This window comes from Salvelinus namaycush, chromosome 13 (assembly GCF_016432855.1).
Source record: "Salvelinus namaycush isolate Seneca chromosome 13, SaNama_1.0, whole genome shotgun sequence".
Taxonomy (NCBI): Eukaryota; Metazoa; Chordata; class Actinopteri; order Salmoniformes; family Salmonidae; genus Salvelinus; species Salvelinus namaycush.
Window position 1 is genome coordinate 26,793,425 of NC_052319.1, and position 15,138 is coordinate 26,808,562.

Here is a 15,138-nt window from a genome sequence, read left to right on the forward strand (position 1 = left end):
TTCCTGCAGTTCTTGACCAGGTTTGCGCACACTGCAGCAGGGATTTTGGCCCACTCCTCCATACAGACCTTCTCCAGATCCTTCAGGTTTCGGGGCTGTCGCTGGGCAATACGGACTTTCAGCTCCCTCCAAAGATTTTCTATTGGGTTCAGGTCTGGAGACTGGCTATGCCACTCCAGGACCTTGAGATGCTTCTTACGGAGCCACTCCTTAGTTGCCCTGGCTGTGTGTTTCGGGTCGTTGTCATGCTGGAAGACCCAGCCACGACCCATCTTCAATGCTCTTACTGAGGAAAGGAGGTTGTTGGCCAAGATCTGGCGATACATGGCCCCATCCATCCTCCCCTCAATACGGTGCAGTCGTCCTATCCCCTTTGCAGAAAAGCATCCCCAAAGAATGATGTTTCCACCTCCATGCTTCACGGTTGGGATGGTGTTCTTGGAGTTGTACTCATCCTTCTTCTTCCTCCAAACACGGCGAGTGGAGTTTAGACCAAAAAGCTATTTTTTTTGTCTCATCAGACCACATGACCTTCTCCATTCCTCCTCTGGATCATCCAGATGGTCATTGGCAAACTTCAGACTTCAGGCCTGGACATGCGCTGGCTTGAGCAGGGGGACCTTGCGTGCGCTGCAGGATTTTAATCCATGACGGCGTAGTGTGTTACTAATGGTTTTCTTTGAGACTGTGGTCCCAGCTCTCTTCAGGTCATTGACCAGGTCCTGCCGTGTAGTTCTGGGCTGATCCCTCACCTTCCTCATGATCATTGATACCCCACGAGGTGAGATCTTGCATGGAGCCCCAGACCGAGGGTGATTGACCGTCATCTTGAACTTCTTCCATTTTCTAATAATTGCGCCAACAGTTGTTGCCTTCTCACCAAGCTGCTTGCTTATTGTCCTGTAGCCCATCCCAGCCTTGTGCAGGTCTACAATTTTAGCCCTGATGTCCTTCCACAGCTCTCTGGTCTTGGCCATTGTGGAGAGGTTGGAGTCTGTTTGATTGAGTGTGTGGACAGGTGTCTTTTATACAGGTAACGAGTTCAAACAGGTGCAGTTAATACAGGTAATGAGTGGAGAACAGGAGGGCTTCTTAAAGAAAAACTAACATGTCTGTGAGAGCCGGAATTCTTACTGGTTAGTAGGTGATCAAATACTTATGTCATGCAATAAAATGCAAATGAATTACTTCAAAATCATACAATGTGATTTTCTGGATTTTTGTTTTAGATTCCGTCTCTCACAGTTGAAGTGTACCTATGATAAAAATGACAGACCTCTACATGCTTTGTAAGTAGGACAACCTGCAAAATCGGCAGTGTATCAAATACTTGTTCTCCCCACTGTATATAGGGAAGCAGCCTCTAAGGTGCTAGTGATGGCTATTTAACAGTCTGATGGCCTTGATATTGAAGCTGTTTTTCAGTCTCTCGGTTCCAGCTTTGATGCACCTGTACTGATCTCGCCTTCTGGATGATAGCGGTGTGAACAGGCAGTGGCTCAGGTGGTTGTTGTCCTTGATGATCTTTGTAGGTGTCCTGGAGGGCAGGTAGTTTGCCCCTGGTGATTCGTTGTGCAGACCACAAAACCCTCTGGAGTGCCCTGCGGTTGCGAGTGGTGCCGTTGCAGTACCAGGTGGTAATACAGCCCGACAGGATGCTCTCAATTGTGCATCTGTAAAAGTTTGAAGGTTTTAGGTGCCAAGCCAAATTTCTTCAGCCTCCTGAGGTTGAAGAGGCTGTTGCGCCTTCTTCACCACACTGTGTGTGGGTGGACAATTTCAGTTTGTCAGTGATGTGTACGCCAAGGAACTTGAAGCTATCCACCTTCTCCACTGCGGTCCCGTCGATGTGGATAGTGGGGTGCTCCCTCTGCTGTTTCCTTAAGTCCACGATCAGCTCCTTTGTTTTGTTGACGTTGAGTGAGAGGTTATTTTCCTGGCACCACACTCCCAGGGCCCTCACCTCCTCCCTGTAGGCTGTCTCGTCATTGTTGCTAATAAGGCCTACTACTGTTGTGTCGTCTGCAAACTTGATGATTGAGTTGGAGGCATGCGTGGCCACGCAGTCATGGGTGAACAGGGAGTACAGGAGGGGGCTGAGCATGCACCCTTGTGGGGCCCCTGTGTTGAGGATCAGCGAAGTGGAGGTGTTGTTTCCTACCTTTACCACCTGGGGGCAGCCCGTCAGGAAGTCCAGGACCCAGTTGCACAGGGTGGGGTTCAGAACCAGGGCCCCAAGCTTAATGATGAGTTTGGAGGGAACTATGGTGTTAAAGGCTGAGTTATAGTCAATGAACAGCATTCTTACATAGGTATTCCTCTTGTCCAGATGGGCAAGGGCAGTGTGATGGCATCGTCTGTGGATCTATTGGGCCTGTAAGCAAATTGAAGTGTGTCTCGGGTGTCAGGTAAGATAGAGGTGATATGATCCTTGACTAGTCTCTCAAAGCACTTCATGATGACAGAAGTGAGTGCTACGGGGCGATAGTCATTTAGTTCAGTTACCCAAGAAAGAATAGGTACAGGAACAATGGTGGACATCTTGAAGAACGATCTGGCCTTAATGGCCATATACTCTTATAATCCCCACCCAGCACAGCCAGAAGAAGACTGGCCACCCCTCAGAGCCTGGATCCTCTCTAGGTTTCTGCTTTTCTAGGGAGTTTTTCCTAGCCACTGTGTCTCTACATCTACATTGCTTGCTGTTTGGAGTTTTAGGCTGGGTTTCTGTATAAGCACTTTGTGACATCTGCTGATGTAAAAAGGTTTTTATAAATACATTTGATTTACATGAGTACAATATGCTCTAATAACTTTTCTGCAACGTTATGCCAATGTTCATGACATTACCTCATGATAACAAGGCTGATGGAATGTTGCCAACTGTAATTTAGTATCAGATTGCGTATGATGGACTGGAACTCCCCTGCTACTACGTCCAAACGCATGAGAATAATGCAATGATCTATTTTCTACTCCAGGTTATGAGGATGGATTATGGTTGCTCTGTTATAATGTAAACTATAAACTAGAGCCAATAAGTTGACTCCTCACTGAAATGGTCAAGGACACAACTAAACACACATGAATCATGTATGATGCGTTGTGCAATCCTAAACACATGCACATAAGGGGTAAACACAAAGACTAGGATTTACTGTCAAACCCAACAACCCTTACTTATTAAGCTTGCCTGAAAACCCAACATTGAATTCTACATCAGGCAGAAATTAGCATTTGAATCAGGAAACTTTCTTCTCGGGACATCGCATGCTTCGGGTGATAGAAATCTGAATGCACTATCAGGGCTTTGAAAAGTTGATGGAATAATACTTTCCTGTGGATATTGTCTCACATTACTACCGCCAAAAGGCCCAACCACATGAACAACCGGTAAAGTAAATTAAAATATACTTGTATTCAACATTCTGGCATGTAGAGGTCGTGAGAGGAAACTTTCCTGATTCAAATGCTCATTTCTTCCCGACGTAGAATTCAATGCAATTCAACTTCGGGTTTCCAGGCAATTACTAAGATAAATCCATTGATCTGTCAGTAGGTGAATTGCTGCAGTGAGCAGTCATGCATGGCCCAGCCCATCTATACTGAACAAAAATATAAACAAAGTGTTGGTCCCATGTTTCATGAGCTGAATTAAAAGATACCAGACATTTTCCATTTGTGCACACATTTCTTTATGTCCCTGTTAGTGAGCATTTCTCATTTGCCAAGATAATCCATGCACCTGACAGGTGTGACATATCAAGAAGATGATTAAACAGCATGATCATTACACACCTTGTGCTGTGGACAATAAAGGGCAGTCATGCGGTGGGGGTTGTGTATTGGGCTGGTATACGCTACAGACAACGAACATAATTGCTTTTTATCTATGGCAATTTGAATGATCCGTTTTAAAGGATACACAGGTGCATATCTGTATTCCCAGTCATGTGAAATTCATAGATTAGGGCCTAATTAATTAATTAAAATTTACTGATTTCCTCATATGAACTGTAACTCAGTAAAATCTTTTATATTCGTGCATGTTACATTTCTATTTTTCTTCAGTATAAAATACTGGAGTTAATAGCGTGACTGCTCGTTGTATGACAGCCTACCATAGAAACTTTGTCCATGATTGGCTGCGGTGAGTGTGACACCGAAAAGGGAATAGTACGGTTCTGGGAAATAATATGGGGATTTCCACATCTTCCGGACAAAATTCAAAGGAAAGGGCAGCGTGCTGTTCCGTCATTGTTTGACATAAACATACAGACCGGGGGCATTTATAGTAGTAGCCTTGTTGGAGCATTATGGCCATGCTATCTATAATGGCCCACATTTCGTTGCCTACGCACAATACTGAACATCTGTCCCAAAGCTGATTCTCCGCATCGAGAAAAGCTTAGTCGTGCGCTAGACACGGCATGTCCATAAAATTCTCCATCATTGTCATGTTCATGTGTCTGGAATTGAAACTTCTTAATTCAAACAAACTCAACACATCAAGTTATCGCTTACACAGAATACAAAACCCTTCCGTCTCCAATAGACTACCTGAATTCCAAAAATCCATGCATTTTGTCGGGACTGCTGGGCGCAGGAGCGGAAGAGATTCAGAAGAATTATACGGCATTGTCTATTCTTACCTGCTTCCACCGTATCTGATAAGTCGTAGTTAGATGCTGTCCTGGGGTATTCTTTGAGTTTCCTGGCGCTGAGGTTCAAAAACCCGGAGTTCGCTCCTTCTTCCAACGCTCTTTCCAAGCCGCGGTTGGGAGGCAGGTTATTGCCACTGATGTTACTTTGTATCGAGGCAGAAGCGAGCTGGGAATGGGGACGAGGGTCTGGTCCCAACGTCGCCATATTAGCCCCTGCTTTATTTAAAAGAAATTCTCTGCAACGACTGTATCCAAGCACAAACTATGGGAGAGACTCCAACGGTTTGCGATTTCCTCTTCGACTGCCTCCGCTCCCACTGCGACTGCGCTATTTACTGTGCTACATTGAACTCTAGCCAGACCAACGGCATACTGGTAAATTTGGATTTTGCGACCCCTGCTGACGAAACATAAAACTTCCATAATTTATCTTCAAGACCTACTATGACATGACTATCTGTACCCTAGCCTACCTATGTAGTTCATATGAACTGAGTGATACAGAACAATAACACATTTTAGGGATTCAGTCACAGTGAGTATGGGTTTTGAATGATTGAAAGGCCTGCACAATAACTTTACAGAATTACAATTACAGAAAAACTTTTCATACCATTAATTTCATGTTATATCTTGGATGAGGATTCCTGGAGTTCGTTGAGTCTGATAGAGAGAGAAACAGAGAGAGAGCGAGAGAGAGGGAAACACACACAGAGAGACAGAGAGAGAGAGGCCTCACTGCCAATGAGAGTGCTGAGTCAAGCGCTTGAATAACCTGCTTGCATCAGCAGATATACTGATCACCATGGGGGCTACACAATAAACACACATACACACTGACACAAACACACATAAAGTGAGAGAGACAAACAGAGAGGCAGAGATATATGCCTTCAGATACAGAACCGAAAGAAGACAGTGAGTGAGAGTGGTGGAGTGACAGACTCGTCTCTGTTTTGTCATACCTCACTTCTCATCCTGTCATCTTTCAGTCTGGTTACATCTGGAGTTAGTAAAGGCTTCTGGAATTCTATTCCAGACTAATCCTGCTTAAGAGAAATAGCCTATAGTTCTACTATTCCCAATATTCATGACAGTGTGACTATTTATTTTCAGGGCCTGAAAAGCCAGTCCACATCTTCATGTCACTTCCCACTGGGCACACACTGGTTGAATCAACGTTGTTTCCAAGTCATTTCAATGAAATTACGTTGAACCAATGTGGAATAGACATTGAATTGACGTCTGTGCCCAGTGGGTTATTTGTCACTTTCATCCCCTTACTTCATCTTCTATTATTATCAGATAAGTACAATGCAAATAAATGGATACTCCTGATAGTTCCTCTTTTCTGTTCAAGCTGCATTCTGCAGTGACACAGGGTTCGATAGGCTTAAGGCTGATTTCTGCAACATTTTCATGCTGAACAAAGCATTACTTGCCGCTGCAGGGAACCTATCAGGACTACAAAGCAGAATTCACTACTCTTGACCCAAACATTAATAAGGAAGACTATTACATATGGATTAGGTTCAATCTATTTCTTTGTGCATGAAAACTCAATTCGCACCAGAGATGTGTGAGCTGTTGGAATTAATGTGTATAAGATTTAGTAGGCCTACTTGTCAAGTCAAACATATAATAATGTGTAGTTCTGAGACACTTCTTGGAGTTTGAGCCTTTGACCTTTGATAAAACATTTATTACACAAAGACATAGCTCACTCGCTATTTGAACTTGGAGTTTGGAAATTCAGAGCTTATTTAAAAATAGCTTATTTATCTAAAGTTATCATTCACTTCATCATTTGTTGAGGAACACCCACAGAGAGGCTTCTTGCGTCTGGTTTGAAAAGGGCATTCATTTACCACAGAAATTTCAACCCAACATTAAATACAGGAAGTAAAGATATCCTCCAACCCACTCCTTGCTCAACAAGTTGACCGTTTTACAGCTGTGTTATTTCAGATGTCATACGACAAAAAGACTCAGGTTCAACCATGTCCTTCATTTTGGAATCATACAAAATGGTGAGTACTTTATAGTTTGACAGAGTATGAAATAGTTTCAGAGATTCTAAAGGGGATCACATCTGTGATTGTTCTGATGGTTTCAATACTACTTGTAGGTGTATCTTAACTTCAGTATAAATATAGGTTTGATGTCCCCATTGATATATTGTTCATTTGTAATATTCTAATGACAGTAAAAAAAATCTAAATATCCAAGTGATTATTATTAGAATAATTCTGTATAATTTCAGAAGCTCTACAAAGTCAATGTCCTTCATGTCCATCCGTCAGTCAAACAGTGAGCTCTGACCTGCACTTGATTGTCCAACTCTAATATGGACTCACAGGATATCAAAAAGGTTGGTGTTCATGTGGCAATATCCCCCTTCACAATAGAGATATGGTTGGAATATTAATATATTTTACAACTTTTTATTGTATCTGCCTTAATGGGAAAGTGTCATATGAAGTCAAATCATCTGTCAAATGAACTTGTAATGTTGGAGATGAGAATATATTCTGTGAATACTAACTCAAACAATGCCACCATGCAAGTCTTATACATTTCAAGTTGGTCTGAATATATATTTTCTGCTGGTAGTTTCCATTCAGGAAGTATAACAAGAGCAGTTGTCTTGAAGGAAATTGAGGTATAACTGCGTTCATAGAAAATCTCTCTCTCTCTGTGTGAAGGTGGTCAGTCGAGGCACTGCCTCTCCTCTACGGAAGTCAAACTATGTGAGCTGGTATGTGGACACTGTCCCCGCATCCCCCTATCTAAGTCCACCACACGGACACTGCACCGACACAGAAAGCAGCGGGGAAGAAAAGAGGACAGAGCAGTCCTCTCATGTTGATGATGATGATGAAGGACACTATAAGAGTAATGAAGCACCAGGGAGTTACTCAAACAGGGAGGACCCCTCTCTGCTGACCCCAGGTGATGACCAATATCACCTGCCCAGAAGTAGCCCCGTTATCTCCCGCAGGAGGAAGTCCTTAACATGGCATGGAGATACAGGGCTGTCTCTGTCTGCATTGCCCCCTACTACTGTGGCCCCTCTGGGTCTTAGTAGTGACCCCCCATCAACATCTGACCGATATCATCTTCATCTTACTGAGCCCCCACTGGCAGCAGTGAGGTCAACTGGTACTGTAAAGGCAGAGTCTACCCCCTGTCCCTGTCCTGCTATATCTCAGTCAGATAAGCCACGCTGTGTCTCCATCTCTGCCAACCTGAACCGCCTGCTTACCAGCGGGCTCCATCTGCCCTTCAGGGGCTCCCAGGGGCCAGGGCTGGACCAGGAGGAGGGTCCCCGACTACGCTCCACCTCTAATGCCCATCCACAATTAGGTAACCTTTTCAGCTGTCCTGATATGGTAGACTTTACAGGTCTTTACAGGTGCAGAGGGAAAATAAGAAAGTGAGAACTCAAGGTTCCTTATGTCTAGTTCACTGATTGATATGTTTTTGTCATTGTGCTTTGACATTAAAGTGCCTATTAAGGATAAAAGATCAAGTGATATTACACACTGCTCTGCAGACATTATCAAGACTGGCTGTGACCTGGACAAGGTAAAGTACCCTCTCTGAAACATATTTGATTATTTATATTTGCTTATTTATATTTTGTTTATTTTTGAAGCATCTACAGTGCCTTCGGAAAGTATTCAGACCCCTTGACTTTTTCCACATTTTGTTAAATTACAGCCTTATTCCAAAATGGATAAAATCTTTTTTTCCCTCAGCAATCTACACACAATACCCCAAAATGACAACACGAAAACCGTTTTTTCGAAATTTTTGCTAATTTATTGAAAATAAAAAACAGAAATACCTTATTTACATAAGTATTCAGACCCTTTGCTATGAGACTCGAAATTGAGCTCAGGTGCATCATGTTTCCATTGATCATCCTTGAGATGTTTATACAACTTGATTGGAGTCCACCTGTGGTAAATTCAATTGATTGGACATGATTTGGAAAGGCACACACCTGTCTATATGAGGTCCCACAGTTGACAATGTATGTCAGAGCAAAAACTAAACCGTGAGGTTGAAGAATTGTCCGTAGAGCTCTGAGACAGGATTGTGTCGAGGCACAGATCTGGGGAAGGGTACCAAAACATTTCTGGAACATTGAAGGTCCCCAAGAACACATTGACCTCCATCATTCTTAAATGGAATAAGTTTGGAACCACCAAAACTCTTCTTAGAGCTGGGCACCTGGCCAAACTGAGCAATCGGGGGAGAAGGATGGTCACTTTGACAGAGCTCTAAAGTTCCTCTGTGGAGATGTGAGAACCTTCCAGAAGGACAACTAACTCTGCAGCACTCCACAATCAGGCCTTTATTGTAGAGTGGCCAGATGGAAGTCACTCCTCAGTAAAAGGCACATGACAGCCTGCTTGGAGTTTGCCAAAAGGCAGCTAAAGTCTCTCAGACCATGAGAAACAAGATTATATGGTCTGATGAAACCAAGATTGGACTGTTTGGACTGAATGCCAAGCGTCACATCTGGAGGAAACCTGGCACCATCCCTATGGTGAAGCATGGTGGTGGCAGCATCATGCTGTGGGGATGTTTTTCAGCAGCAAGGACTGGGAGACTATTCAGGATCGAGGCAAAGATGAATGGAACAAAGTAAAGAGAGATCCTTGATGAAAACCTGCTCCAGAGCGCTCAGGACCTCAGACTGGGACGAAGGTTCACCTTCCAACAAGACAACAACCTAAGCACACAGCCAAGACAATGCAGGAGTGGCTTCGGGATAAGTCTCTGAATGTCCTTGAGTGACCCAGCCAGAGCCCGGACTTGAACCCGATCGAACATCTCTGGAGAGACCTGAAAATGGCTGCGCACCAATGCTCCTCATCTAACCTGACAGAGCTTGAGAGGATCTGCAGAGAAGAATGGGAGAAACTCCCCAAATACAGGTGTGCCAAGCTTGTAGCATCATACCCAAGAAGACTCAAGGCTGAAATCGCTGCCGAAGGTGCTTCAACAAAGTACTGAGTAAAGGGTCTGAATACTTATGTAAATGTGATATTTCATTATTTTAGTTTTTATATATACATTTGCAAAAATGTCTAAACCTGTTTTTGCTTTGTCATTATGGGGGTTACATCCTTAGAATAAGGCTGTAACATAACAAAATGTGGAAAAGGTCAAGGGGTCTGAATACTTTCCAAATGTACAATATGAACTCTGACATTATGCTTTATGCCTGGTGTGTAGGAGAATGCTCATTTCATAGTGGTAGACATGGTGCTGGAGGCCTTGGAGGGGGTGAAGTGGGCTGTGAGTCTGAGTCAGAAGAGCTGTGGGGCTATGGGGAACCATACAGAGGCCTCAGAGGACTCAGGGGCCCAAATCTGCATCCACCCCTCAAAGACACACTCTCTTGTTTCCACTGACAGCGGATATGAAGGTAGGGAGCAAGAGGATGTAGTAATGGAAGAGGGCTTTAAAATAGTAATGAATTGTCATGAAATTGTCATTAACATTTTGGACAAGATCATCTTGAATGCTTTCCTTTCATTGCCAACCAATGTTCTTGGTGTGTAGAGAATTTATATAAACACAGCCAACCCACCTGGTCATATCAGATGCGTGGTCATAGAGGATTTAGATAGAAAGCCATTTAGGGGTGTGGGAGACAAGGTCCTGACAGAGAAGGATGTGTCAGTGGGACCATGTGAGAGAAGAGTGTTCTCTGAGTTAATGTTTTTCATATCACCTCTGTTTGCATTGTAGGTTGCGGCGCAAACAATAGACCAATAACCAGAGGCGCTAATATGTCCTTTAAAAGGTAGAAACAAACAAACAGCTACAACCATCACACCTCTGATTAACTGTGATAGTATTCATCATAGTCTTCATACAACAGCCTACAAAATCATTCCTATTCATCTTGAGTCTTGTTCTTACCCCCATTATGTCCATACTCAGTTCCCTGGGTTTTCCCATAATGCGCTGCTCTGCTGAGGGCCTAGCCCAGCAGCTGGTGTGTGACTTCAGGAAGCAGTGGTTTCCCACACAGGAGCTGAAACGTGGCCGTCAGAGCATCAGAACCTCGCTGCAGGAAGTGAGAATCACTGTGGTTACAAAATGTGCCCCTGCAGTCAAACACACAAATACAAAAGCACATTTTAACAGGCATACTTTTTGTTGACAGTTCTATTCCGGCTAGCTGGAAAATTGCAATAGAGTAGATTTGTGAAATATCGTCACTGACACGAGGAATGACTGTGAAATGGAAATGACTTCAATAGGATGTTTACACCAGACAGGAAGAGTGTTTACCAATCAATGTAGCAATTTGACTGATTGTCCTACTCAATCCCCAGCTTCCTGGTGGGGTTTGTATGGTGAGTGATGTCCGTCTTAGTCTGAGTGAGGAGATCAGACAGAGAACCAGGATGAGGGGAACTCTGAACTGGGCCCCGCCCCGGTTCCAGATCATCTTCAGCGTCCACCCCACCCAGAGGTCAGTATAGTGTCACACTGACTTCACTGATGATGACTATTCCTACAGGGGATGGGCGTGTGCAAAAGTTTAACATTATTCTCATTGTGTCATGGTATTACTCCCTTTCACTCTCTGTACAATACATTTGTTCTCTTCATTTGTATGTGAATCAATCTGCAATAAAAAGCAATAATTCTGTCTCCTGCCCAGGCGCAGTGAGGTTGTTGCCTCCCAGCACTTCCTCTGTGCAGGCTGTGGAACTGAAATAGAACCCAGTAAGTACTACTCTAGTCCAGAGAGCTGGACACTCTGGGTGATCCACCTGGAGCCACAGCAAGCCCTTTAATGTCAAAACTGAGGCAGAGCTCTGTACATATTTCCTTTGCTGTGTGGCGCTCTGAGTTTTCATGTTTCTGGGTGGTTGTGGAGGAATTCTCTGACGTGTGTGACTGGATGATTTACGGAGCTCACCTGCTGTATATTACCTGTGAGAGGAACACACACACACTTCATACAGTCTCACTCTTTCTCTCTCTCACACACACACACACACACACACACACACACACACACACACACACACACACACACACACACACACACACACACACACACACACACACACACACACACACACACACACACACACACACACACACACACACACTGCAGGGCTTTCACTGACAGAGGCCTGCTGGTCTGCTAGGAGATTATGTTGTTGTTATGGTTGAAGATCCAAGTTTAACTGTAGCCTTTTTACTCCACCTCGTGAATTAATTTCTGAACTAAACAAAAATCATACAGTGTTGCAGTTATCAAAGCCTTAGTATGATCTATCCTGTTGCTTTCTACATTATACATTATATGAATATCAGTCCATCTAGATAGCATTGCTCTCATACCTCAGGATACATCAAGAAGCTGCGCTACTGTGAATACCTGAGCAAGTACTTCTGTGACTGTTGCCATGGCGGTGCTGAGTCTGTGATACCAGGCCGGGTGCTGACCCAGTGGGACTTTGGAAGGTACCCAGTCAGTGATTTTTCCAAGCAGCTGCTGGACTCTGTGTGGCACCAGCCTCTCTTCGACCTGACCTGTGTTGGCAAGACCCTTTACAGCAGGGTGAGAGAACTGGACAGGTTCAGGGTAAGTAGACTCCTATAGGAGCTAAGATGCTGTATACATGGTTTCAACTAGTCTGGGGTCAGTTCTTATTATTGTGCTTGAGTGCGGTGTGACTGTTGACTGAGAATATAAACTGGGCAGGTCAGTGGTTTAGGTTCAAGCTAATAGCTGCAGGTTTATAGACAATGAGAGATATGGTCTGGGATCAGTTTTACAGCAGTGGTGAATCCTCTTCTTCAGCAGTGTCTGGGGTGCTCATGTCTGTACGAAGAGGAAACTCAGAATAGGGATCTCGGAGTCACTGGGAGAATGTGGATTAGTCTGTGTCTTTGATTAGTTCTCTAATGTTCAGTGGTGACATGCAGGGAATGTTGCCAAGGCAAATCCTCACACACATATTGATTACATTAACACTCGTTCCCCTCCCTAGGACCTGCAGGAGCAACTACTAGGCATTAAGAGACTGCTGAAAGCATGCAGATTATCTGAGGGGTAAAGACATCCACCTAATGATTCTCCCTTCACCACTCTCTCTCACACTCTACTTTCTCATGCCAACCTCTTCACCACACATGTCACTTTTCACCTTATTTAGAGATAAACTGCATCAATCTGTTGGCTGTTGGTTGCAGATGGCAACCTTCCAAGTATTAATCAATTGAGCCATAACTCGCTGTACAGATGAAGTTAAGAACGTTTTTATCTGGACAGATAAAATGTTATGATCTAGCCTGGGTATTGATTTAGATTTATTATGAATAGCCATAATAGTCTTGGTGCTTGACAAAGTTCTTCATTTCACCCCCCCCCCCCTCCCCCCCTCCCCTTGTGCTGTTGTTATCATGCTCAGGGTCCTGAAGGAGTTTGAGCAGCTTCCTGATCACCTGACACAAGAGCCACACCTGTTCTCCATGGATGACCTCCTGAGGGTTAAACGGGGTCAGCTGGTGCCGCTGGCCAGGGCTGTGCTCCGGGTGGCCATCGCCCATGTGGAGAGCTGTCAGGTATATCCACCAGTTGCAAAATCACAGATGGACAAATAAAGTTATATTCTAATATCTTGACTTCACCTATAACCTCAGTAGTTATGCAGTGTTAAATTGTTGAGACTAAGATCTGTTGTGTTTTACCCCAGGTCTGCCTGGCTAGAGGCTTCATCTGTGAGTTCTGCAAGCAGAAGGATGTGTTATTTCCCTTCCAGAGTGAGACCTGCACACGCTGTCAAGGCAAGTGTTTTTCTGATATGACAGAGACAACCCACTCTTCACCTTTACTTTTTTTTTTTAAATCCATATAAATCTGATAACGATGCATCTCTCTTGTTTTAGTGTGCAAGGCCTGTTTCCACAAAGACTGTTTCAGAGATGAGGAGTGCCCTAAATGTGCACGGATCCAATGTCGAAAAAAACAGATGAACACGACCTGCCTCTAGAGTACATGTTGGAAGTGTGGGAAAATATCCTCACATTGTTACATGTGTTTGTCTTTTGAATCTGAATACAGAGTATTCCAAATAATAAAATGCTGTGCATTAAAATGTAACAGTATAATGTATATTTGAATTGACTAAGCATGTCACATGAAAGGAGCAGGTACTGAGTCAGGTACGGACCCTCCCCATTTTACCAAGAAGAGAAGATGCTGCTTAGACCGAATATCAGAATGGGTTTTATGAATCTGAGTGGGATTGTGTTTATCTATCATTTTCGGAATTACAGTACTGTACCTTCTGCTCAGTATTACAACAAAAAATGTGGAACATAGCGACATCTGTTGGACATTTGAGTGAATCACCTCACATTCTAATGCCCATAAAACAATGCCATGCACTGATGTCAGAGTGATATAATTTCTACCTCTATTCACTCATTATGCCGTATCCCAGGACTGTAACATTTGTATTGGGTGAAATAGCTTAAAGCAGTCTGCTGAATAACCCCAGTTGACATGCCCTGATATCAAGCTTTGACATATCATCCACTTTACAATTGACATTGTCTTGTAACTATCACAATAAGACATGTCACCTACTGTATATTGAAGGATGAAAGGTCCAAAAGTATTGTCAGAAGTGGGATTCGAACCCACGCCTCCATGCAGAGACCAGAATGCCCCTTTCCAGGAAGGTTTTTCACCTTGAGTCTGGCGCCTTAGACCGCTCGGCCATCCTGACAACTCTGAGAATGAGAGAAAACAGAGCATCTATTCATTCAACGATCAGGGATTATCGAGATAATTTCTTAAAGATAATAATTTTCATGATAGCTACAGTATATTTTCACAGCCAAAAAACGTGAACATTACGATATCGCTAGCTAACCAAATCTAGCTAGCTAGTTAGCATTTTGTTTGGAAATAGCTACCGTTAGCTAGATAACGTACTACTAGTGATATTGCAAACATACATATAACATATACACTGGAAATGAATAAATAATATATTATAATAACTTAAGTTGTAGAATAACATTTTATTTGGTATGATGTATGCATTGTCAGTGGTTGAGCTTAGTTTAAAATCAATATTATTCAAGATATGTCACTTCATCGCCTTAGCTCTTAAGGGTTGATAAATTGTCGTTGGTTGCTGTTTTTTACTATTTTTGTCCCCGAAAAAAAATTATTGTCAGAAGTGGGATTTGAACCCACGCCTCCATTCGGAGACCAGAAACCCCATTACTATGGAAGGTTGAACCTTGAGTCTGGCGCCTTAGACCACTCGGCCATCCTGACAACTGAATTTTTAAGAGAGCAATATTACTTATAAACATAAACATAGCAGCAGCCATTTTAGATCCTAGGTAATAATTAGATTTGTTCGGGTTCTAGGTTCGCTACACAGTTTACTGTTCATTAAACACGTAC

At 43.3% G+C, this 15,138-nt stretch overlaps 2 protein-coding genes and 2 non-coding genes across 6 annotated transcripts in view; 1 reads left to right on the forward strand and 3 right to left on the reverse strand.

Moving 5' to 3' along the window:
• LOC120058382 (leucine-rich repeat and calponin homology domain-containing protein 1-like) overlaps positions 1–4,963 on the reverse strand; it is a 111,803-nt gene extending 106,840 nt beyond the window's left edge. For all 3 annotated transcript variants that reach the window (XM_039007007.1, XM_039007006.1, XM_039007005.1), the window contains exon 1: positions 4,653–4,963. In XM_039007007.1, coding sequence (XP_038862935.1) covers positions 4,653–4,869 — 217 coding nt within the window. In that variant the 5' untranslated portion in view covers positions 4,870–4,963. The remainder of the gene's footprint in view (positions 1–4,652) is intronic.
• Positions 4,964–6,601: 1,638 nt separating this feature from the next.
• Positions 6,602–14,554, forward strand: rubcnl (rubicon like autophagy enhancer). Its single transcript, XM_039006414.1, has 14 exons — positions 6,602–6,694; positions 6,928–7,035; positions 7,370–8,030; positions 8,173–8,252; positions 9,915–10,107; positions 10,434–10,488; positions 10,629–10,764; positions 11,027–11,166; positions 11,359–11,423; positions 12,056–12,294; positions 12,704–12,765; positions 13,124–13,277; positions 13,409–13,499; positions 13,602–14,554. The coding sequence occupies exons 2-14, from the start codon at positions 7,012–7,014 to the stop codon at positions 13,703–13,705; spliced, it is 2,004 nt and encodes a 667-aa protein (XP_038862342.1). The 5' UTR covers positions 6,602–6,694; positions 6,928–7,011; the 3' UTR covers positions 13,706–14,554.
• trnal-caa lies at positions 14,337–14,446 on the reverse strand. The gene is made up of 2 exons: positions 14,409–14,446; positions 14,337–14,382 (listed from the first exon to the last, which is right to left on the reverse strand). It is a non-coding gene; the product is annotated as a tRNA-Leu (tRNA).
• A 343-nt stretch (positions 14,555–14,897) lies between the features above and the next one.
• Positions 14,898–15,006, reverse strand: trnal-caa. The gene is made up of 2 exons: positions 14,969–15,006; positions 14,898–14,943 (listed from the first exon to the last, which is right to left on the reverse strand). It is a non-coding gene; the product is annotated as a tRNA-Leu (tRNA).
• Positions 15,007–15,138: the final 132 nt, after the last annotated feature.